The sequence below is a fragment of the Ambystoma mexicanum genome, chromosome 9 (assembly GCF_040938575.1).
Source record: "Ambystoma mexicanum isolate Mex_15411 chromosome 9, UKY_AmexF1_1, whole genome shotgun sequence".
Classification (NCBI taxonomy): Eukaryota; Metazoa; Chordata; class Amphibia; order Caudata; family Ambystomatidae; genus Ambystoma; species Ambystoma mexicanum.
The window spans coordinates 688,472,140-688,497,797 of NC_090931.1; the positions used below are offsets into that span (position 1 = coordinate 688,472,140).

The 25,658-nt window shown below is 46.5% G+C and overlaps 1 protein-coding gene across 3 annotated transcripts in view; it reads left to right on the plus strand.

Moving 5' to 3' along the window:
- Positions 1 to 25,658, plus strand: part of PARD3B (par-3 family cell polarity regulator beta) — a 2,582,324-nt gene that overhangs the window by 1,070,577 nt on the left and 1,486,089 nt on the right. For all 3 annotated transcript variants that reach the window (XM_069615556.1, XM_069615558.1, XM_069615557.1), the window contains exons 7-8: positions 8,040 to 8,165; positions 12,580 to 12,932. In XM_069615556.1, coding sequence (XP_069471657.1) covers positions 8,040 to 8,165; positions 12,580 to 12,932 — 479 coding nt within the window. The remainder of the gene's footprint in view (positions 1 to 8,039; positions 8,166 to 12,579; positions 12,933 to 25,658) is intronic.

A 25,658-nucleotide genomic window follows, 5' to 3' on the forward strand; every position in this document is an offset into this window, starting at 1 on the left:
GGCTACAAGAATAAACATCTGGATAATTCATATGAAAGAACAAAGACAAAACCAAGAACAGAACTGCTGCAAAATAAACAAATTAAGAAGGATGGAAAAGAACAAAAAGTGAGATTTATAACGCAATACAGCATCAATGCAAAACAGATCCAAAATATTCTGAAGAAAAACTGGCACATACTGAAAATGGATCAAGATATATCCAAATATATAGAAGATGTACATATTACCTTCAAAAAAGCGAAAAGCTTAAAGGCCATTCACACTTCACTGCAAAGAAAGAAGGACTAACTCAATTATGGACCACAAAAACTTTTGCAGGGCAACTATGAATGCGGAACATGCATTAGTTGCCAATTCTCAGAGAATGGGCAAAAAAAGTGTTTCTTTGCCAAATGGAACTAAATACAGAATTAAAAACTTCATAAATTGTAATACCAAAACAGTAGTATATGTAATCACATGTACATGTAAAAAGGTATACGTGGGAAGTACAACGAGAAAACTAAAAACCAGAATTCAAGAACATATGAGAGCCATTACTAACACAAATATAAGATACCCATTGGGTTATCATCATCTAACAGAACATACAAATGAACCCATCAACGATATTAAGTTTTTTGGAATAGAAAAAATCACCAGACCACAGAGAGGAGGAAACTTGGAGAAAATTCTTAGAACTAGAGAAGACTATTGGATCTGCACTTTGGACAGCTGCCATACAGGCTTGAATTCGGACAATGAACTAATACATTTATTGTTAAGAGTATTGATCAGCCTTGTAATTACATTTGAAACTTCAAAAGTCATAAATGTATATGTTTGTTAGTCTAATGAATAGCTAACAACATGCAAGCACTTAACTCTAGTAACCAGACTTTGGTAAGTATCAAACTGAAAATGTACTTGCAAAATAGGTAAGTAAAGGAGCAAACACGTGACGAATATCATCACGTGACTATGCTTCCACAGATCAGCAAAATAAGATGAGCAAAAAAAAGAATAGCATTATGCTATGAAGATGCATTATTTTGCATCCACTCAAATGAATTTATGAAGTAACAAAAGCCACAAATTATGGCTAAGAAGGTAAGCGATATGTGAAGAAACCAAGTGTACTGTTACCAAACAAAAATGGCCGATCTGCGACCACGTGATGTACATCACAGCGTGACCGCACGTCCAATGATTCAGAGTCAACATGCAGACAGAATTTTCATGGAGGCTTTTGCGCAATAGTAACTGACTAAAAGCAGTGCAGTAGAATTCATCCTTTAAAAAAATATAGGCTGATAGAAAGAAAGCTGTGTTAGGTGAAGAAAACTTCACTGTTCCCAAACCAAAATAGCGGACTTGCGATCACGTGATGTACAACATCACGTGATCGCGACTCCCAGCAATCATTAAAACAAAAGGAAGAAGAACGGCATCACGGTTATCAGGCCGCACATCTACGAGGATTGACTGCTGAAAATAGCGAAAGCACGAGCGAAAAAGGGTACATAAGGTACGCACAACATTAGGCAACCTGTAGTAGCAGATATATAAAAAAGATTTAGAATAGCAGTAACAGCTACCAGCAGAACACAACAACAAACTTAGCACTTGTGGTGTTCCCTTCTCCCCAACTTTTCCAAAAATTGGGACAACAGTAAAGGGAAAACGTACTTCAAAGTGATTTCAAACAAATATATAACTATTGGCCAGAGAGAAAAATCGGAAGCGAGTGCATTTTATTGTGTTACCAATATGTTTACCAAAATGCTTTATTGATTTCAACAGTGTTAAAGAGAAATTGAGAGTACAATGTTTATGAAAAGTCAAACTTTTGTGCAAAAGCAAACTATATTAGCAAGTGCTTGCATCATATTTAAAGACAAAGGCCCTCATTACGACCCTGGCATTGGACCATGGTGCTAATAGCACCATGGTCCATGCCGGTAACTTACCGACTCCGACATGGCGGAATGGGGAATTACCGCCCCATTTCGAGGTTGGCGGGGCGGTAATTCCCCATGCCGCCATGGCCCTTCCCCATTCCCATTTTTTCCCCATAGGACTCAATGGGAATGGAGATGGCGCTAAGTACGGTGCCGCAAATTGCAGCACCGTACTTAGCATCAAGGTCCCTTTGCGGGTTGGTTTTTAACGCCTGCAAAAAGCAGGCATTAAATTCTCCAAACCGCAAAGGGACCTCGTAATCAGGCGTTAAGGGTTTAACAGCGCCGCCACCTTTTACAGCGCCATTAACCCCTTAACGCCTGGGTTGTAATGAGGGCCAAAGTGAAAATTGTTTTCTTTATTTTCAGATAAAAAAACTATACATTTTTTTTTTTTTAGAAATAGACTTAAATTCCCTCCTGAAGATCTGCCTGAAACTAAAGACAGTGAAACACGTGTAGAGGGCAAGCATTTTAGGACATTGATTGATCTATCATTTTGAAAATAAACATGGATTAACTACTTTAACAGGATTATATTTGTTCATTACTTATTCAACCAATAAGCTCACTGAGAGGGCAAAACATTTAGTTTTCGTCTTTTTTTTCACAAAAAAAGACAATTAGTTACACTAATGTTGAAATGAGAAGCTGAAATTGCCTCTTGGACAGAGGCAATATGACCTTCTGCCCATTGGTTATAGTTTGGGAGCTCCTGGATCTGATCAGCTGCAGAAATTCCGGTGAGGGTGAAACTGTGGGAGAATCAACAGATCCTAGATGAGGTTCTGAGATCACAGGAAGTGGTCCTGCAGGTGGAGGAGTCCATTTGTATGCATATGGTTTTATAGATGCAGGGTGGTTGGGGGGCTTGGAGAAGGGCCAGTGGACTGCATTCAATGGTACTAACCGACATGTGCTATGATCTCCCATACACTGAGCAGGGTGTTGTATGATAGTTTTACTTGCGGAAACCTGGATAAATGTGAAGAATGGTGCACACGCATAGAGCCGATGAAAATATAACAACCGAAGTTTACAGTTTGGGGCCAAAACTGTGTACAGTACATACAACTCAGTCAATAATCCACACCGGAAACAGAATTAGTACAGACTAAGGTAAACATGTGTCTGTCTCATTCTCCTTCCCACCCCCCTTTCCTCCTTATCATATTCAGTAGCTCTTGCACTATCTGAAATGTCAACAGGCTGATTATGATAGTTAATTTCACATTCTGAATGTATCAAGGACTTGTAATAATGTCACTGTATTCTCCCTTGTTCCCTCCCCACCTTGAAGCACTTTGAAACACATTGTCCACAGGCGCTATATAAATAAACTATCAAACTATCAAACTGTAACAGGATGTAAATGCACACAAGCCATTGTAACGTGACCTGTTCGCAAGAATAGAGAATTTGCAAATAGCACAGATGTTGCCCACCTCTCGGTCAGACTAACCGTTTTTGTGCAGATCTGAAAATTGCCCAGTCCCGGATATAATTACCAGACGACGACTCCTCACTCCCTATCACCGTTGATAATGCGTTCTAGAAGGTTTATCTTTGGTGTGCCTCAGATAACCCAAGAAATAGGTTTAAGTGCCGGTTTATTTTGGTTTGTAAAGGAAACCCCTTGATCATAAATGCCTTAGTTGTTACAAGGCATCACATGGTAACCCTACAACAAAGATAAAGGTGCATCCTCGAAAACAATGTAGAGCTGGCACGTAAAATGAATGTCTAGGTGTGATATCTTAGGATCCTGCTCCTCAGACGATACCTGGCAAGGGTTAAACCCATCAGGCAGCCCTTTGAAGCAGGTGATGAAATGATTAGAAGACTGTGCCTGCAGCCGGGTATACCATCTTCTAAAGAAAGGCAATATGGCTGAACGCCATGCTCGGCTTGTTCTCGATTTGTTAATGCTCATTTGTACAGATGGTTTGATAATCGCGCAGAGCAGAGTGTGTTTGACAGACAGGCGCTGTGTCTACCCAATTGCCCTGGGCAACTCTGATGCCCGCTGGGCAGATCCGTGCCTTGCTGATGTAAAATGCCCCAGCAACGTGCTGGCAAATGATTTTGAAAAAACAAAAGATGAAACACAGCCCAGAGAATGTGTCCCAAAAACACACGAGACAATCTGTTTGGGGGTGCACACTCCTCAAATGTTAACAGTCGGAACACATACTGCTTGCATTATCAAATTGATGGGCAACAATAACTTTCAAGACTATTTTGAAGCCATACTGCATTTTGCTATTATGAGGAGAATTGTCATTGCCACTTAACATATTTCTATGAAACACATGTTGTGCGACAGCGCTTCCCACTGCCATAGCTGCAAAGGCATCCTCCAACTCTACCACTGAGCGCTTTGTCTAAGGAACTGGCGCAAACTACCCATAATGTATGCTGTACTCTGACATCATTAACTGAAGACGCTGCAACACATCTGTACCTTATACACGTACCCGTCACAACCACGTTCGTGGTAGACATGCCCAATATGTATGTTATGCCCTGCCAATCTTCGTTCCTTTTATAACAACATATCCGATGTACTTGTTGTAGCAGTCTCCACTTTTATTTCATACAATAGGATGTGTGTAATGTGTAATGCAGCTGTGAACACCACTATACGGTCTACACAGCCTCAGCTCCTGCCTAGCATTAGTATTGGGCCTCATTACGAGGTAGCAATGGCCAACCCCTTACCGCATACCAGGTCCGACTTCTCGGAATGGGTACTTACCGGGTCATTCCAACCTTGGAGGACCCGGTAAGTCCCCATTCTGAAAATCATTCCCCATTCCCATTCGAGCCCCCATAGGGCTCAATGGGAATGGGGAAGAAGCTAATAACGGGCCCGCAAATAGCTGTAATTGACCGGTACCGCCACAATTCATACCTACATTAGCTCACTGTGATTGATCAGAACTGCTCTTGCTTCATTTCAGTAGCTCCTCTTCTACAACATGTTGCCCATACTGCCCTGCTCCTATGATATACCACCCACTCCCTGCATCTTTACAGGCACACCTAACCCATGTGCTGCGACTGCTACACCAGCCCCCGCACCTAGCCCCCATTATGCCCAAGTCACTTTGTGATGTACAAGCCCTAAGATACTCCATGCCCCTTCACCTGAGAAACATAAGGTTAGGTAGCTGCTCTGCCCACATCTCAGCTACTCCCAAAAAGCACCTAGTAAGCAACCTTACCACTTGCCCTCATCCACCTCCACCCTCATGCCAAAAACCCTTAACACTTCCACCAATAATAACTTCTCCACTGAAACTAAATTAGGGAACAACCCCACTAACCAAATCCAATGTGCACTCATCAATGCACGGTCCTTGCCAGTCCATGCCACAGAGATTCACGACTTTATCACAGACCTGGATCTAGATATCTTGGCCATTACACAGACTTGGTTACATGAAGCCTCCAGACCAGCCATCTGCCAAACCCTACCACCAGGCTACATAATATTCCACCAAGATAGAACCTCAAGCAAAGGAGGTGGTGTTGCCCTAATTCTCAAGGCAACCCTCAACTCCAGACAAATGAAAACTGCTAACGCAGACAACTTTGACACTCTATCTGTAAAAATATCTCTCTCACCAAATGACACAATAACTCTACACATAGTCTACCACCCTCTGTGCCCCCCTCTCGAATTCCAAGCTAACATCATACACCTCCTAGGGGACAACCTTAAAGTGAACACAAGAGCCATTCTCCTAGGAGACCTAAATCGTGGCGTCAAAGACCCTAAAGACAAGAAAGGAAAAGCTCTCGCCAAAGCCCTCCTGGATTTAGATTTTACCCAACTAGTCAACAACCCACACCAAAGGTTGCATATTAGACTGGATAGTGGATCACAATTGTGCCGCTGACATCAGCTCCAACACTCCACGCCCACGGACCGACCACCATCTACTGTACTTCCTCATATCCCCCAAAAATCAAAGGTAAACTTAGCGCACCTGTGCCTGCTAAATCACTCACCAAGGACAGAATTCTCCCTCTCCTTGAATTCTCAGCTCTAGCACATCCTACATCAAACAACCCCACAGAACTAGTAGAGCTCTACAATACCATACATAAGGAAGTAATAGACGCTGTAGCCCCATTGGAAAAAGAAAAGAGCTAAGCACATTCTACATGTCAACTCATGGTTCACTCAAGAACTCCTAGATACACAAACCGCCAAACGGGCAGCACTGATTGCATGGCAAACAAGCCCTTCCATGGCCACACGAGATACCTACTTGGCAGTTGCGAAACAATACATAAAAGCTATTTCTACAGCCAAAGCATCTGCCTACAACACTATTTGAGAAAGCTAACTCCCAATCCAAAGAGTTGTTCACCATTTATAATGAGCTGACTATCCCCCCCACCTCTACACAACCAACCGAGAAATATTAAACATGGTGTAATAACATTCAACACGCCATGTTAGACAAAATCAAAACACTCCAAAAAGAAATCAAGACACAATTTGGCAACCTGCCAAAGGTCTCATCACCTATATCAAAGCCCTCTGCCACCATGCCAGCCTCAGGTGGCTCAGATGTCATAAACACACCCCAACCATTTACCTTTTAGGGAAGCAACAATACCTGAAGTCCTGCTTATCATGAAGCATATTAAACATTCGCTCTGCAAAGGTGACATCTGCCGAGCTAATCTAGTGAAAGACTGTGCCGCAGCTTTGGCCCCATTTGTCACTGCCTTTATTAATGCTTCCTTCACCTCGAGTACCATCCCACCATCCCTTAAAGCCTGGGTTCGGCCGTTGTTAAAGAAACCTACCCTTGACCCAGACTCCCCCAACAACTAACCTCCAATCACCATTGTTCCGTTCTTGCTGAAAATTCAGGACAAGGCTGCGTATTTGCAGATCCAGTCCTACTTAAAAGCACACAACATCCTCTGTAAAAAAGACAATCTGGCTTCCTTCCTCGTCACGGGCACAAGAGTCAGCCTTGCTTGATCTTGGATCTATGGACAAGGTCAAGTCTTCACTGCTCCTGCTCCGTGATCTCTCAGCTGCCTTTTATCTGGTGGAACACAAGATCCTGTGCAAACACCTCTCGGATACCGCACATTTTACCCAAGAAGCAACCACCTGGATTACATCCTTCCTGGATGGCTGAGCCATAGGGTGTTTTCTGACCAGGCATCAGCCACCTCATCCCCCATTGGATGTGGAGTCCCACAAGGTTCCTGCACTTCACCCACTCTTTATAATCTCTGCACTCTACCCCTGTTCAGCGACCTAGAAGAATTTGGCATAGCTTTTACCAACTATGCTGACGATACTCAAATTCTTCTCCCACTATCGGGTAACTATGAGCAAGACCTCAACACTCTTCCTATCTAGCTGAACAAATACATTAGGTGCCTGTACTTAGACCAAAACAAGACCAATACTCTCACCTTCTCTCAGTCCCAGCAAGCCTGGAACGGCATCCTACGCAGCCTAAAAAACGAAAACTCTCTCATGGCATTCAGAAAGGCGCTAAAAACCAAGTTATTCAACTAGACTTACCTGATTGTTTCTAATGATGTTCCCCTGTAATCTTGGAACCCCTCCATAACATTGTCTGTGAACCCCGGCAATTCTGTTGTTGATGATTCTGTTTTTAAGCCTCAGGGCCGTTGTGCGCTTTATAAATTCCAATAAAGAAATAAAATAAATCAATCCTTTGCCATGTGAATCTAGTTAGGGTTTTAAATCAATGTGTTTAAATTGCATTGTGGTGCAATTGGTTTTCAGCACTGTGTTGAGTCGTGGAGCCTGTCTGTCCTAAAGAATTGCATGAATTAAAAATGGCGCCCGGGGATGGGAATCATCATGGCGGATGTAAATTCCTGCTGGGGCTGGGACTACTTTGCTGACACTTGGTAAACGACCTCCACAAATATCTCCACGGAGGTCAACAGTATGGTACCTTGAAAACCGGAAGGGGACATGCTTTGCCCAAGGGCCTCAGTGTATCGAGAAAACTTAGTCAATGTAAAGAGTGTGTGTTTTTAGAAGGCCAACATTACCTGATTATCTGTTCATTGCTTTTCTAGAATTCTGGGGCTCCACATCCGAGGGATCGAAGAGCAGAGCTGCTCCAGGCGGGATGGTCTGTTCCACGAAAACGAGAGCATTGTAAAGATTAACAGCGTGGACCTCACCGACAGAACCTTTGCACAGTAAGCCTCGCTTGCAGGAAGGTTTTATTAGTTCTGGTTACCCAGTGGATTGGCACTCTGGCTGCAGATTTAATTCATTCAGTCAATGTTATCTAAGCATGGCACTGCTTTTCACACTTGCGTGGCACTATGCTGGGTATGGACGATTGTTCTGTTGTGTAGTATGTTGCAGGTAATGTAAGCTCTGGTGCACGGATTTGAAAGCATGCCTTCCATTTGGGCTGTATACATCCATAAAAAGTGAGATCTTTACTGGTGACGCCTATGGGCATTCTAAGGCAGCTTTATAGAGAAGCGTGCATGGGCACACTTTCCAGATGTCCTACTGGGTTGTGTTGCGGTGTAGGTGCTAAACCTTTTGATGTAGCTCATGACTCCAGGCATACTTTCCTACCTTGTGGCAGTCCTAGTCTATAAAGACTCACGTGCCTTAAATCACAATGAATCACAGTCTGGTGTTTGCCTGTAGAACCTAATTTAACTAAAATTCATCATTTCTCCTCTTCCCCTTCTCTACCTCTTGCACAATGTTTTCCCCAGGCACACTCTATTACACGTCCAACTCTTGACGCTGACACATCTGTTCAGCTGGCCTGTAAACCCAGCTCTCTCATGGAATACAGGAGCTGGTGAAGGCCTCCAAACTACCAGGGCCCACTTGAGCACGTCACAAGCCCATTGTGCAACCACACACCATATAAATCCAGGATCATGCATCGTCGGGTCTAGATACTGCCATCATATCAAAGCTTTGCTTAAAAATGAGCTTTATGCTCCTGGATCTTTAACTCGCACTGATCTTTAATCACATTTAAGACGCACACATTCTTACTACTACAAACACACTCCCTTACTACTTTCCCCACATAACTGATTTGTCTTTTCATTTAACCTCCCTTCTCTATCTCCCCTCCTTAACCTCTTCTTACCCACAGACTCAGGTTTGGAGACACCCTGGCGAGGGTCACAAAATACCACCTCTCGGACAAGGATAAGTGCTCACAGTAACACCAGAATGGTAGGTTAGAAACAGTACAAATATCAGTTAACATGACATAAACATGAGCTGGGTATGCACCCACTTCCTGAACACATGCCTAGCCAGGATTTCAGAGTAAAGAAGCAAGCATCGAGGCCTGCAAGTGAAAGCGCACCCCTCCACCTGACTGCAATTTGGGACAAATCAACTACATATTTATATCAACAGTGGCACAATTCTATATATCATGAGTGCAGCCCTTCTCCTGCTGGTATGTCCTGGACCAACATTGTAATGGTTAGGGCAGTGATTCATTTGCATGGATACCTGGCTGTACCCTTTTGTACCAATTGCAAGGGTGCAGAAGTAAGGCTCGGACACAATGGTTGCATGTCTTTGGATAAAGTATTTATTAACTAAGAAAGGGGTGGAAAAAGGCCCCTCTATCCCTAAAGCTAACTATCTGAAACCCAAATAGTGAAATTGCCAGGAAGTCCAAAACAAAATTGCCCGTCACTGTCGTGTCCTAAAACCTACTTCTGTCCCTACCATGAATGATCTGAGAAAACTGCAAGGATAGTCTCTTCTCAAAGTACACAGTGTTCTTGGTGTTTTCAATCACAGTTCTTATATCCTACCAGCTTGGCATGCTCCGTTACCCATTGCAGGATTCCTGTTATCAGTTCCAGGGTCCTTGACCCTCTTGTTCCCAGTATCTCAAATGGGCGCATGTCCCAGACTCGCAAAAGTGGCTTGGTTCTCTCTCCTGCCAAGTCAGTGGGTTCTCATGGATTGTCTCTGGTCTCTCTCAGGATCTCAGAGTGTCTTGGCTTTAAACTTTAACTTTTCATATGGGTGCGGGTCCAAGACTCGCACTGCTGTGTTGTATCTGCTTGGTTTTCACCGCCGCCAAGTATACAACTGTCTCTTATTTGTTTCAGTGTCCCAGACCCTCTCTTTTGGGTGTGGGTTCCAGACTGCACTGTTGCGTTGTACTCGCTTGGTTCACTCACCTGCAAAGTATACAACTCTCATGTTTTCTTCAGGGTCCCAGACCCTCTAACTCTTGGCTGCAGGTCCCAGACTTTCACTGTTGCATTGTATCCACTTTGGCCTCTGATATGGGTGCCAGTCCCAGACTTGCACTGCTGTGTTGTATCAGCTTGGTTCACTCTTCTGTCAAGTATACAACTGTCTCTTATTTTCTTCAGAGGCCCAGACCCTCTCTTTTTGGTTCCTGCGCTCACCCCATTGCTCCCTCGGACCTCTCACAGCTCCCGGGCAGCCCGCGTACCTGTTTGCTTTCTTCGCAGCCGTACCAGTAGTTGATGGCAGCTGTATCTCTTCTGGATGCTCCAGTAGCATTCGGACATCCAGCTGGGCCTTCAGCGGCTCTGCAAAGTGAAGCTTTCCGACTCCTCTGCACTTCATGGGGTCCTGCGACTCATGTCAGCTGCTTACATGCATGGCTCCTGCTATTCCTCTTCGGGGGCGGCTCTCTCCCTCTCGCGTCTCTCCTGCGTTTCAGTTTGAGCCTGATCTTGAACTTCTCCAAGTCCTTTGCACACTGCTGGGGCTCAAGAGTCTCTCCTCTCACCCCATATCTAGGAGGTACACTGGTCTTCTTGCTCCCCCCACTGGGGAGACTCCAGCTTCCCTCAGTTCACCACTGTCTGCTGGGGTTCAAGGGTGCCCCCTCTCTCTGGGTAGTGTAGTGGTCCACAGCCCCTTCTGTTAGAGCACAGGATTCCTGCTCCTCCATGGAAGGCTTGCTAGCACTTCCTAGTTTCCTTCCTCTATTTATAGCACGGCTGTAACGGTCTGAATAACTTGTGGATGAGCGCGATATAAATAAAATATAATTTCAAAGATCATTTTTATTAAAGCAACATAGTCAAAGTGCCATGTGTTCTCATCAACAGCTGCCAGACGGGAGGCGGGAATGCGTGGATGCGTGTAGCCAGCCTATCGCCCTCCAGATGTTTGGCCTACCACTTCTACCAGCCTTAGCCAGCATAGCCAAAGGGGAGCGATAATAGGAGTTGTAAACCAGTACATCTGGGTTGTTAGTGGTTAGCTACCCCTGTCAGCCCAAATCAAGGGGACCCAGATTGTCTGGCATTTCTTATTGCCAAATGGTCTGGTTCCAGCTGTAGAACCGTCCCTTCCTCCCTTCCCATCAATCTATTGTCCTGATCAAGGCACTAAGGATCTGATGATCAGGTTTTGAGCTTTTACTTGTGACATGATGTCATCCTTGTGCCAGAGCATCTCCACCAGCTTTGCCCTTCTTAATGGAAAGTAACAGTAGCATCATTACATTTTGCCTTCAGCACTTCAGCAATGGTATGGTGAGAGTTTTTTTATACTTGATACTTGAGGACAATCCCCTAATCTCTGACCAGGATGGGGGAGACATCATAAATTATAACACAAAAGGTTGTCTCATCAGGCAAGTCATTTAAGAAGAAATTCAATTTCTACTGTTTCAATGGTGCGGGAATTTCAAGCATGCTCTGAATTTCACACTTTAGCTATCAAAAAAACCTGTGACCAAACATTGTCACACACATATGAAGTTAGAGTCTGAAATGTTTCATTTTTCCCCATATGTCAAAATGTATTATTCATTTAGAAACACCTTTTTTTGCGGAAAATTACCAAGAATCGGCATAACAAAAAACAAATCGATAGAAAAGAACAAAAACCAAAAACTTGGTGTTAAACAAATACAAAAACAGTGTCAACTGAAGAAATTTCACTCATACACATCTTGACCTACAAAAAAAGTTGATTAGCATGCACATTTATAATTGCTTGGAGCTGTAACTGGAAAAACCTGCCCAAATGACAATTCATGGGCTGTGGGGAGAGTTTTTTTTTTATACTGCACCAGTCACCACCAATGTGGTCTAGAAGTGCAAGGCTTGTCGGAGGTATGTTGTATAATGCACCCGCCATGTTTTTCCAAGATTTGGTCTGTGAGAGAGTAGACCGAGGGCAGCAGAGAAGGGGGTAAAAGAGTAAAGAGAGATTAATATCATGTGAAACAATATATACCGGAGAGAAATGCCTGTAGAGTCGGTGTACAGCAATCAAAGCACAACGCTGATCAGAAAAGGGCACATGCCTTGTGTACACCCACGTGGCTAGTTTCTGATACCTGCAGGGAAGTGCTGCCAGTTGAGCGGTTGTGTGTTGGGCTTGATTGGGGGAGCCCAGAGTTGACTGAGTGCAACGAGAGCGCTTTTAATCTTCAGACACATATTGATTTAAAGTTTGGCACTTATGTTATGGGTTGTGCATTACTGAAGCAACAGGGTAAGCCGTGGCCTAGGATACTGGCGTGATATTACTTTACTGGGCATTATATGTTGGAAGTAGCTTAACTTGGTTTTCCCCCGATTATTTCTTCTTCCTGTCTACATTATCAAGGGCTCAAGATTTATTCCGGCAAGCAATGAAGTACGAAAATGTTGTCGTCGAAGTGCTCCCACCGCACAACCGGGAACTGTATGAAAAATGTGTAATTGCAACCCTGGTGCCACACGGAGATGAGGGCGTTCCTAAAACCAAACCCCCGCCTCCGGTCCACCTTAAACCAACTGTCCGGTTTGGAGACCACAGTGATTTGAGCAGCCTGGAGATGGGTGGGACAGAGCCCCTTCCATCCAGCAGAAGCCCTGAGCTCACACTTCTGCCCAAGAAGCAAGTGTCACCATCGCTCTCTCCCCTTGGGTTTTGCAGCAAGAAAAATGCTCGGAAGCTCAGGATAGACCTCAAAAAAGGTAACTATATCAATTTTGTTATTAACTATCACAATAACGTGCTGTCTATTGGCTCACTAATTGAGTTAGCCATTTGCAACATTCTAGAAATAATTTAAGGAGAATGTGTTTTGTGACTTCAAAATATTTATTTGAATTTTTTGCACAACACTGAGTAATCGGAAAAAGGCAGCTTTGGACAAAATCATCAAGGTTGTGCCGCCTCTTCAGATGTCTGGGTTGGATACAAAAATGAATAGCGGACCGTCCATAGAAGGGCCTTTGGAAACGTTACCATTTGTTTCACTGATAAGAGAGCAGCGTGGCTGCATTTTTAAGAGTGTGGAGTTGAGGGGATTTAGTTTGTATATCAATAGATCATGTATGAACGGTGTCCCTCCGTATGCTGCATTTGAGCTGACTTGTGTTTCCCCTGCCCCTTCATCCCCCTTCTGGGGGGATCAGAAGGCGTATCTTGGATAACCGGGACACATTGGGCCTCATTATGACCCTGCTAGTCCGGGAACAAGGGTGCCGGTAAGCTTACCACCACCGTTGTTTACAGACCGGCATACTACAGGTCTGCCTACCAGAGCTGCCGTGCCCAACAGGTCAGACCCTGCCACTACTTCTGTGTCCCCACTTCCATAGTGTCCTATAGGACTCTATGGGAATGGGGACTTACATTTTACTGGCGCCTGACTTTCCGGCCCGCCGGGGTTGTAATCTCCTAGTGGCACCGGGAAGTCAGGCGCCGGTACATATTTACGGGTCCGGCGACAACCCACCGATAACACGGGCCCGGTTACCGCCAGACCCGTAATCGGGCCCAATGTATTGCTCTACCTTGGACCTGGCCCTGCCAAACCCACAATGACCGAAGTGTCTCATGCAATCGGTCTTTTCAAGAAGTACTGAAATCTGGGTTCGTCCCTTTTTATTTCTCTGCTTTCCTAGTAATCCATAGTTTTTTCAGCAGAGTGGGTTTGTTGAGGTCGCCTTTCATTTTAGTTATTTCACGTGCCAACTTGTGCAACACGCATCCGAGTTTGAAGAATGGCCTCTGCTCTGAGTGGCTCGTGCCTCCGTTGTTCAGCATGGAGGGGATACTGCATTTAGTCAGAGAACCCTAGAGCAGTGGTCTCCAGTTCGAGTTTTCAACTGTCAATTTCTCTCCATGTTTTCTGGATATCCAATCAAAATACATTTTAATCCTAATGGGAGTCTATTGCAGGTCAGTGGAGAAAAGGGGTGATGATTTTAGAATGGGTGGAAGGTGGCAACAGAGGTAGCAGCACCAGCAATGAAAGGTCAAGTGTCACGGTATTTCAGCCATTGTATGAGAAAGTATGATAGTGGGAGTGAGTGCAAGAAGGCCATAATATAATGAGGTAAACCCAAGTAGATGAGTGGGGAGAGCATGACGTATTGTGAAAATGGATCTGGTACAACTCACAGGATGCCAACTCGTTGCGGTCATTTCTCGGTATTTATTTTATTTTTTATAGGGAGGGCTAGCTCCCGCACTCTCCCTATGTGCCCCCCCCCGCACCATTCCCCAACTCCCATTATGAGAAACAAATGTATCCTAACCCTGCACTCAGTAAAAATGCTGCAAACATTTTTTGCAAACCGGATGCGATGAGTTGGCCTCCTGCGAGATTGGCTGGCACCGTACAAATAACCCAGTGAAGACCAGCAAGGAGGAACACATCCATGGAGACACTTAAAGACTGTAATGGGAAGGCAGATATGTAGACATAACTATAATAGGGCACATTTTAGTGAAATGCAAAGAGGAAACACGAGCTAAGAACAGAGCCTTAAATGAAGGCAAACAAGGGAGTCAAACATAAGTTTCAATGGGAGGAAGAGTGTGCTTTGCAAAACAAATCAGGAGAATAAAAAGTCAGCATGGCAACGTAAGACTTAGTATTTAAGCCAACTGAAAATTTGAGATTTTACAGATGTCATGCAAATAGAAGTAGAGGTGATACGTGTATTGACGTAATTGTCAGGTGGGACACTAGGATTCCAGGGCAGAAAGAAGAAAAGAATGGAAAGAAGAAGACAAGTGTCCGGTGATAAACGAGCACAAAGGTATCCAATTGGAAACACGACTCTCAGTTGTAGGAGGTTTAAGATCGGGAGATGGTCAGCCATCCTAGATTTAGCATTAAGATAGACAGTGGAGGATATTCCTGTGAAGCAAATCTCAGAAATAAAGAGGAGATAAAGATGTGATCATTGTCAGCAAAGAAATGGCAGCCAAGACGTAAAGGGGCCTTTTGTGAAGCCAAACTTGTAGTGTTGATCAACAAGGAATGAGGACCAAGGGCAGAACATCATGCAAAAGAGGGCGGGGTGAGCTTTGCACAGCCCAAAGCACACTGAGTAGGACAAGTTTCTAATAATTAGGAGGTCAGCTATAATGGGTCAGAAAAAGAAATTAGTTTTAAAGAACGCTTTTAGGAATAAAGTGAACCACACTGTCGAATTATGGGAAGCTAAGAATGTCTAGGCAGACATGCAGAATTAAGTTATTTTCTTTACAGAAAGATTTTCAACAGAACTGAAAGTCCGAGTCCTGAATGTAGCAACGATGGATGAGAGTCCAGAAAAATAACGAGCTGCTGACTAGCCATATAATTGAAAGTTTACAGAGGAATGGAAGTAGAGCTGGGTATAACATTGGATGGGCAATTTCAGAGTGAAAGATTGAAGTATCAAGTCCAATAAGAAAGAAGAATTGACTACATAGATTAGATTAGAGAAACCGGTATAGGATCGGAGGGAGCTGCTGTGAGATTAGCAAGATTAGTTCTCTGATTGGCACAACAGCGCTTCGCACTAAAGGATTAGGAATAGATGAAATGGCAGAAGATGTGGGCATGAAAGAATGATGGAGAGATAATTGTAGACTGTGACAGTGTCAGGTTACCCCTCCCATCCAGGCACAGGAAGCCTACCAGGGCATAAGCCACAGCAGATTCTACCCCAGAGGTGGGGTGAGGGAATTTGGAGGGCCTGAGTCCCCGAACCCTCTAAATGTGCCTTGAGTGTTGATCTTGATACAATTGGCAATCAACCAATACCTTAGAACCCTTTTGCTGGCCTGAGTTTTTCAGAACCACAAGGTGGCGTTCAAGCGACATTTCGTACCACAAAAGGAAACCGCTTGCAAGACATGGCCTCCGGGAATCCGGCACACAGAAATTCTCCCAAAGGAGCAGAAGGAAGGCAATTTACCGTGGTATAGCAGCAATGAAAAGCAAAATAGACACCAATTGGAACAAGCCGCAAAGACCACATGAAGAGATGTTTAGTTAATGGAAAGGGGGCAGGATTAGCGTGTTTTTAAAAATCTGTGCCATCCAAAGACCCAACCTCCGTTTTAGATTGGCACACAGAGTCAGGTGAGAAACACCACCAATTGGTGAGGGGGAAGGAGGGAGCCTTGAAACGGGACCCATAGTAGTGAAATGGGTTGAACCGGGTGAGGTCGGGTGGTGTGGATGCAGAGTAAAAGGAGGACCGGAGGTGGAGCAGCGTATTAAGGAGTCTGTTGCCATGGTGCATGCTAGTACAGTTATGGTTTTGAATGTGCGATGGGGTGTGGTGCCAAGTTGAGAGAGTGAAGCTGTGATTGTGAGAGTGTGCTTTAGAATAAGTGTTCGGGTGTGAGAGATAGGAGAGGGGGTGGGAGGGTGAAGATAGAGAATTGAAAGAGAGAGGGGGATGGAGTAGGGTGACAGAAAGATAGGAAAAACCTTGGCTTTTAGGCCCTCACCTGTAGCTCAGACTAGAACAGTCAGTAGGGGCTACCAAACTCTAGTTTTAACCACGCCCTGGTTGATGGGGAATCATGGGTTAAGGTGGAGGGAGTCTACAGGAGGTCGAGGGACCAGGCAAGGAAACCTACTAGTTTGAACCCTGTACAACCTGGCGAAATCCAAAGAAGTGATATCCTGTTAATAAAAATCCTTGAACTATCCTTGATGGTCTGGAGATTATTGAGTTTTTCTGTGCAAGGTTTGCAAAGTGAAAAGATTTATGACAAGAATGCCAGTGTGGGCAGTGATACGAAATTGAATCAGTGCTGAAAATAGGGATGGTAAGGGATCATATATTTAATAATTATAACAAAATAATTCTTTGTTTGCTCTAGGAAAAAATCGTATATTTTAAAGCCAAGGGAAGAGCTAGATCACATTAATTTTTGATTGAGATTTTCCCAGTCTGTTTTGGCTCTCTGCCAAGAATGTCCTACTGTTATAGACTTTTGTGAAAGCAAAGGAATCATCAAGCTAGTGTGTGGTTCAATTTTGGGAGTTAGGCTAAGAAAATAAAGCGAAGAAAATGAGTTTAGAGGTAGAAGGTGATATGATATGATAGGTTATTTATAACGCCTTTAATACCCAGAGTTTTCTAAGCACAGACCCGGGGATTGAACCGCTGTTGCTCTGTGTCATCTTGCTTGCCCCCCTGCTGTCCTCTCGAGAAGGTAAGGGGGCATATCAGATTCAATAGGCTCCAAACCAGGAGAGTGACCTCCATGACCGTGGCAGATGTACTGCTGACATTCTAGGGCCTGTTATCGGGTGGAGGCACTGCTTCCCACACAGCACACTGGGATTGGCAAGGGCATTCAGTCCTTTTACGGTCATTGCATTGGTACTGCATTATGTGCCAAACGGTATATACTTCTGAAATCTCTGATAAAACTGAGGGGCGCAGACACAAATTAAAGCCCTAATACCTTGATCTGACTCTTTTTAACTGTTCTTATTGTTGCATAGAGCAATCGTGCACCCTGAATGAGTCCCCTGGTACTGGTATAAGTTGCAAGTAGAGTCCTGATTAAAATACGAACAAACACGAGATGAGTGCAGAAAAGCGTCCTTGGGTGGCAGGATGTTAAAAGTAAGATCGGTAGCCCTCACTGTCATACTTTACTTCCCGTGCCCTTTCCTCATTTCTATATGGGTGTCCCTCGCGAGGGACGGGAGACGGAACCTTTTTCACCAGAAAAATCTTCTCTTCCCCTTTACTCTGCACACCGGGCCCACTCGCCAGTCCCCTTTTTGGCGTTGACGGTAGCAGACCGATTTCACCAGCGTTGCTGGGTTTGGCTTCGGCCATAAAATACCACGCGCTCTTGCCCCAGATATTCTTCTATCTTGTCTTTTCTTTTTTCTCCTAGATACTTCGTCCTCCAACGCCGCACTCCTCCCCGGCGCATGTCGACTTCAACAGGCTTCAGTAGGTATCCAGCCTGCAAGGGGCTCTTCCCCACAACAGACCCCCACGCCCTTTGCCTCCGCTGCCTTGGCCCCGACCACGGATGGGAAGGTTTCTCCGCATGTGTTTCCTTGACACCTCGGGCGCTGAAAAACAGACTAGCTAGGTGTAGGGAGTTCTTCTAGACGTCGCCTCCAAAGGACCTTGCATAGAACCCGCAAGGGCGATTCCTTTCCGAAGAAGCGCCCAACCGGGAGGGGCCTGTTGGGCTCTAGCACAAGCGCACGTTACGAGACTAGTCCAGCTACCGGCCTTACAGCCGAGGGGTCTCCTGCTCCTTCCGGTGTCGGTGCTGAGGGACTGCAAGGTTCTTATACTGTGGTCACTCACGAGGGGCAACACCCCAGTACCGGCATCATGTCTGACGGGGGGGGCGCCTTCACACAGCACTACTGGCAGTTCTGCGGAGGGCATTATGCCCTCCAGGCCCCAGCCTGAGGTGCGGGAAAGGCCTTACGTTCCAACACCAAGCGTCTTGGACGGGGCTGATTCCAGCGAGCCAGGCACCATGACTCTGGTATGTGGCACGCAGCTCAACAAAATGGCTGCTGCGCCAAACAAAATGGATGCAGCGCCAGACAAAATGGCTGCTCATCCGATACCTCCTCTAGCAGAGCAGGTCAAAGAATGAGTTACAAGGTGGCACTGTGGTCAACCAGGTACGTGGCAGCAGCAGTACAGGGCAGGTTCCCCCTGCATCCCAGACAGTGTGTGCCATGACCCCAACAGCCCGTGGCCATTCCGTCAATATCTCCTGCCTCTTCCCCAGCCTCTGAAGACAGGTTCTTCGAAAGGCTTCTGGCGCTGATGCAAACACCCCATATGGGGTCTATCCTTTGGGATGCTATCAGGGACATGCTCCCTCAGGTCACCCCACTGGTATCCTTAGTCATTCCTCCAATGGCTATGATGCCTCGGGCCCCAGCGCTGCCCTCCCTTCCTTTGCCGGATCCTGCTCCAGCCCCCATGCCTCTGGCAGTACATGCAGTTCCACAGGCTCTGGTTCTTAGACCGCAACCCTCGGTGCCCAGTACCCCTCCACCAGTTCTGGATCCTCCGAGCATTCAGGCGGACACAGATGAGGAGGAGGATGCTGACATGCCATCGTCAGTGAGGGCCTTTCACGAACGCCTTGCGGCCCAGGCAGATTATCTGAGCCTTCCTCAGCCCGAGGTTGAGCAGCCTGAGGAGGGGGTCCTGACAGAAGTCTCACGCTAAGGCCCCCCTCCAAGACAGACACCCCGATGCAGAAGCACTTTGTCGCCCTGGCCAAGAAGGAGTAGCTCAAGCTGCACTCGGCCCACCCTGTCTATCAGCGCCTCGACGCCAAGTACAGGCAGCTAGAGGGGGATATACTCTTGCTTTCAGCTCATCTGCAGCCGCACTCCTCGGCGATTGCTGCAGCGTCACTCTATTCTAAGCCTCAGTCATCCTCGGCCACCTCGTCCTCAGCGCTGCTAAGCAAGGAGGTGAAGATCTTGCAGGTGTACAGGAAAAATGTTGTACTCGAACGCCTCCCTGCACATGCGTCAAGCCAACGCCGATTCCATGCTGGCAGTTGCTAAACAAAGGCTCTGGTGGGAAATCGCGGACTTTCTCCCGGAACTTCCACCCCAAAGCCAGGTTCGCTTCAAAGTGGGACTAGGAGAAGCCAGGCTGGTAGTATCCTACATCATGGGGTCCTAAATGGCCCATATCGATACCTCTGTCCGGGCTATCTGCATCACCACGGACATGAGAAGGATGGCCTTACTCCGGGCTACTAAGTTCAACCCGGATGTCCAGGAACGAATATTGGACCTTCAATTCAAAGCTAGTGACCTCTTCCACTCCTCCACGGATGAAGAATTAGATAAAAAGAATAACAGCTCGCAGACAGCTAAGTCTTTATCTATTCTTACGAAGGCCACGCCCAAGACCTACACCCAGTCCAATCCACGCTCTGACAAGGGGTGGGTGTCTGGAGGATTCCGAGGCTTCCAGGAACGGAGGTCCAGATAACCTGACCATTCCCTGCGTCAGCATCGGAGGAAACAACAAAAGAGGGGGGCAAGGGGATTTTCCAATCCCCCCCTCCTCCTCAGCAGCCTCAGAGGGTAAAAAGGCATGACATTCCCCTCTGAGTCCACGTGTCTCCGGTGGGGGGCAGGCTTGCCACTCACGTGAAATGTTGGCGCCAACATTTTTGGACCCCTGGATCCTATCTGTAGTCTCCACGGGGTACCGCCTACCGGTCCTTCCCTCTCCTCCCCTCCTCTCCTATAGATTGGGACAGAAACTCTGTTGGCAGATGTCCGGTCCCTTGTAGAGAGCCAGGCAGTGGAAGAAGTCCCAGCCTCTCAGAGAGGATTGGGCTTCCATTCCAGGATTGTCGCCATACAGAAGAAGAAACAGGCTAGCCTGAGAGTTGTGTTGGATCTGTCCACTCTCAACCTCTCCCTACCTCTACAAAAATGCAAGATGGTTACGCCAGCTCTCATTGTGGAGATGCTGAACAGGGGAGACTGGATGTGCTCCCTGGATCTGAAGGACATCTACACGTCCCGATTTGGCAATCACATCAGTCCTTTCCGAGGGTCGCTTCAGGATCATGGGCTGCCATTTCCAGTACAAGGTTTTACCCTTCGGCCTCAACTCAGCCCCCTGGGCATTCACCAGTCTGATGAATGCGGTGGCAGCTCTCCTCAGGGCCCAGGGCCACCACATCTACCCATACCTGGACTGGCTCGTCCATGCCTCATCTCTGGAGGCGGTTCTTCACACCTTCCGCTTACGCACTTAAGAACACACTCCACGACCTGGGTTTACTATCAATCTCAAGCTGACCTTCCTGGGCCTCATCTGGGACACCGGCTCTGAGAGGGTGTTCCCTTCAGAGGACAAGATCATGGCCATCAAGAGATCTACTACTCACTTCCTCTCCAGGACTGTGACCTCAGCCTGGGGGTACCAACACCTACTGGGCATTATGGCAGCGGTCCTTCTGGCCGTACCCCACACGAGACTCAGGAAGAGGAGACTGCAGCTGCACTTTGCAGCTTCCTGGAATCATGATAGGGGCTCACAATTGGAGCCTGTGGACATTCCCACGTCTCTCTGCCTGGATCTCCTCTGGTGGTCCACGGACTTCAACCTGCGGCAGGGCAAGCCCTTCCGGCAGCCTCTCCTTCAGGTCACTGTCACAACGGACTCCTCACTGGAGGGTTGGGGAGCCACTCTGGACAACCACAGTGTCCATGAAGTCTGGACCCGGCAGGAGTCCCACATCAACTGGCTAGAGTTGAAGACCATATGGCTGGCCCTCAAAGCCTTCCTCCCTCTCATAGAGGGCAAGACAGTACTTACACAGACGGACAACTCCACCAGCATGTACTATGTGAACGAGCAGGGGAGTACCAGATCTCCTCCTCAGTGCAACCTTGCTATCAGCATGTGGGAATGTGCACTGGAGAACAACATCTACCTCATGGCTGTCTACCTCCTGGGGGAGTCCAACCTGGAGGCGGACAGACTCAGCAGACTGGGGCAGACAATTACGAGTGGAAATTGAACAACCTGATACTGGAGGAAATCTTCCTCAGATGGGGGCATCCCACAAGTGGATCTGTTTGCCTCCAATGACAACAAGAAATGCCAGCAGTTTGCCTCGTGGCAGGGCCCCAGCTCCCTGGGAGATGCATTTCACTTATATTGGAACTACATTTTGGCGTATGCCTTCCCGCACACCCCCCTGGTCCACAGGGTGATCTGCAGGATAAAGAAATCATGTCCCCTCAGCGTCATTTTGATAGCTCCCTGGTGGCCGGTGAGACCATAGTTCTCTGAGCTGCTCAGCCTATCAGACAGGCCTCCCATTCACCTACCGCTGGTCCCAGCTCTGTTCCTGACACAGCAGGGAGTCAGGGTTCTCCACCCTGTGCCTAACAAATGAGCCTTTGCAGTGGGGTTCCTGAGCAAGCCACTCTGAAACACTTGAACCTGTCGCAGGCTAACCTGGACATCATTCAGAGCGCCAGAAGCAGAGCTACCCAGAGCCAATACAAGAGCAAATGGTCTAGATTCTGTCATTGGGCCAGCTCTAAGTAGATCGACCCGCACAAGTGCTCTTTGGATGATGTCCTCTCCTTCTCGGCACACCTCGCACACTCTGGGGTGCACATAGACACTCGTCGGACCTACCGGACAGTCATAGGTCCTTACAGAAATTCAGAGGAGGGTCTTTTTTCCTCCTCTGACCATGTGGGCAAGCGACACCTGACGGGCCTCCAGAGAGACTATCCGCCCGTAAAGAGGCCTCACCCAGTCTGGGACCTCAATGTGATATTGGGCGCATTGACCCACAAACTATTCAAGCCAATGGCTTCCGCTGACATCAGATTGGTTACCATAAAGACATCTCTGCTCGTGGGCCTCATCTCAGCTCGCAGAGTCAGCGAGATCCAGGTTCTTGTGGCATCCATGCCCTACACCACTTTTCACAAGGATAAGGCGGTCCTCATGACACACCCTGCTTTCCTACTCAAGGTGCCATCCGCCTTCCACCTTAACGAGGAGATGGTTGTACCTACTTTCTTCTCTGATCCCAAGGATGAACCTCAGAGAGTCTTGCATCGCCTCGATGTAAGGCGTGCTCTGAAGTATTACTTGGACAGGACCAAGGATTTCCGCAAGTCGGATGCCCTTTTTGTCACCTTCGGAGGGGCAAGGCTAGGTTATCAGGCTTCTAAGGCATCCATCTCTAGGTGGATGATCGCGGCCATCACGGATGGCTATGAGGGGCAACACAGGCTGGTTCTTGCCAATATGCATGCCCATGCTATATCAGGGCTAAGAGCACGGCTATTGCCTTCCAAAGCCATGTGCCGTGGCAGGTCATCAGTAGGGCGGCAACCTTGGCCACCACCTCGGCTTTTTGCAAACACTACTGTCTGGACGTCGCCTCTAGGTCAGACGCAGCTTTTGGACAGGCGGTTCTGACAAACCTGATAGTTGTAATCGCCCATACAGTATGGAGCAAAGGGGTCGGGACGTAAGAGTAATTAATAGTTACTCACCGTAGTGACTAACGTACTCTTAGTCCATAGTCCCCTTTCCTCCATGCATCCCACCATCCTCCCCGCTAATAATACTGGTGTCATTAGGCAGTGTTGCAAATTGTCGATGCTTCAGTGGGGGCTGAGGAGTGACGCCGGTGGGCGGAGTCAGGGGAGCGCATGCTAGCAGGGCCGTGCCCCGCATGCCCCTAAATTTAAAGGGGAAGAAGATTTTTCTGGTGAAAAAGGTTCCGTCTCCTGTCCCTCGTGAGGGACGCCCATATAGTATGGAGGAAAGGGGACTATGGACTAAGAGTACATTAGTCACTATGGTAACTATTAATTTCTCCATCTATTGTTTCTGAACATACCACTCCAGAGCTGCAAACCCCAACAGTGGTGACTGACCTGTGACGTTTCTAGGGCTGTGGACAGCTTAAAGGCAGTGAGGCAGGGCAGCCCATAGCTCCACTAGTGATACTTGGCCGAGGGCTGCTAGCTGCTGCCGAGTGCGAGCTGGTGACCATGTGTTAGCTCCTCCCCTCCCCGTAGGAAAAAGCAATATTGGTCTCTGAGGGGACAGCAGGCACCTTGAGGTTGAGGATGATCCAGACAGAACACTGTCCTTTCTTCATATACATTTTATAGGAATGCCATTCATTTCTGTTTTAGCAACTAGTAAAAATCCCTTTTCTCTAGATGCCAGTTCAAGGGGAAATGTTAAGATTGGCCATGCAGTCCTTTATGATCCATGTGCACGTTTCCTGACAAAGATCATGTATGCCATATGTTCAGGTTAAGGAGAAAGAGATGTTGCCCACTCTTCAACTTTTGAATTTGAAGCTGAGTTCGCAAAAGCTGGTCGATGATTGTGGTGGAAAGGTAAATGGAGTGGAGTCACAAGTACCCTGTATTTCCTGCCATCCCTTCTTTTGAAGCTGTCGAGGTTCAGTTTTGGGTCAAACCACAAAATGGCCTCGTGTTTGCACAAATTCGTAAAAAATGGAGCATATCTGCTTTGAGTACCAAAGTACTAAGAGTTACACCCCCGACAGAGTTATACTGGCCCTTGAAGCACCTTCCTGCAGGGAAGCGAGCTCTTATCCCAGCACTATCTGGCATCCTGCAGTATTGACCAAGCCTAACATGTTTGCTGCTCTGAGGTTTCCTAGCTAGAAATTAGCTCAAATAAATTAAAACTAATGTGCCTAATTTCCAACTTTTTCTATTTAGCAGACAGGCTGAAAATCTGTATTTCGCATATTTTCTTCTGTTGGGCTGAGCAGCCATCCTCTTGCCTCTCTAGCTCATTCTGCCAGATTCTTGGGTGCCCCCAGTACCCAATGCCCGACGCTATGCATTGTGTGCATAGTGTGATTACTCCTGCTCTTTCTCTATGCCTTCCGTTATTTGGATGCTCGCTGGTTACAGCCATGGGCGTAATTTTAGGGGAGGGTCAGGGGTGTTTGTCACCCCCAACTTTCGTGGCACTCCATTTTGTCCCCATTCATTTGGCTGGGGCAACTTTTCCTTTAGAGGTCATGTCCCCCCCAACATGTTAAGCAAAGTTACTCCACTGGTTACAGCGCTTAGAAGTGAACATTCCATGCATTATTCCATCCACACATTTACCAACCTGCTGGTCCAGGATTAGGCGGGGTCCATCAGCAAGCGGCATAAGATTGCCCCTAAGGAGAGAAAGGGTTATCCCAGATCACTTTGCCTAGAGTCAAACATGTTTGCCCCAACCCTTATTACAATGCAACTATTGCAGCAAATAAGTACCTATGGTTTCTTACTGAATGATGTCTACTACAAAAAAATGTTTGCAGAAAATATAAGCAAATCAACATTTATTAGTGCCAATAGGACCATAATTAAAATTAAAAAAAACATCATTTTACAGCTTTGATACCCCATGCATAATACAGAGAAATATCCCTAATTTGGTGGCAGGATATTGATTGAGGTAAAAGTCCCCGTGGACAGTGCACCCATGAAGCGGAGACATTATGGCTTCAGATAAGAATCGATAAAGTGCCCGCTTGTTCAGGAATTTCAATTAAACAAACAATAGGAGACCATTTTAATGATTCTTAATCTGAAAGTGGCCAATACTAAAATATGCTGCCAACTAGCTCTGGCACCAGGCTCGGGCTGTCCTATAGGGCAATGCCCGAACCAAAAACGCAATCTGCTAGTGTGGCCCAGTTTTTCTGGTCAAAGTGGGCCACTTTTTTGGCCCATGTGGGTCACTTTGATAGGTTACTTCACTATGCGGCTAGTAGTTTTGACCAATGTTACTGAATGACTATTCTTTAAAATGCACAATTTGCGTCACATTTGATCATAAAACTCCCCCTTGGATACTACTCAAATAGTCTGCCACAAAAGGAATTAATTTGCCATTTGC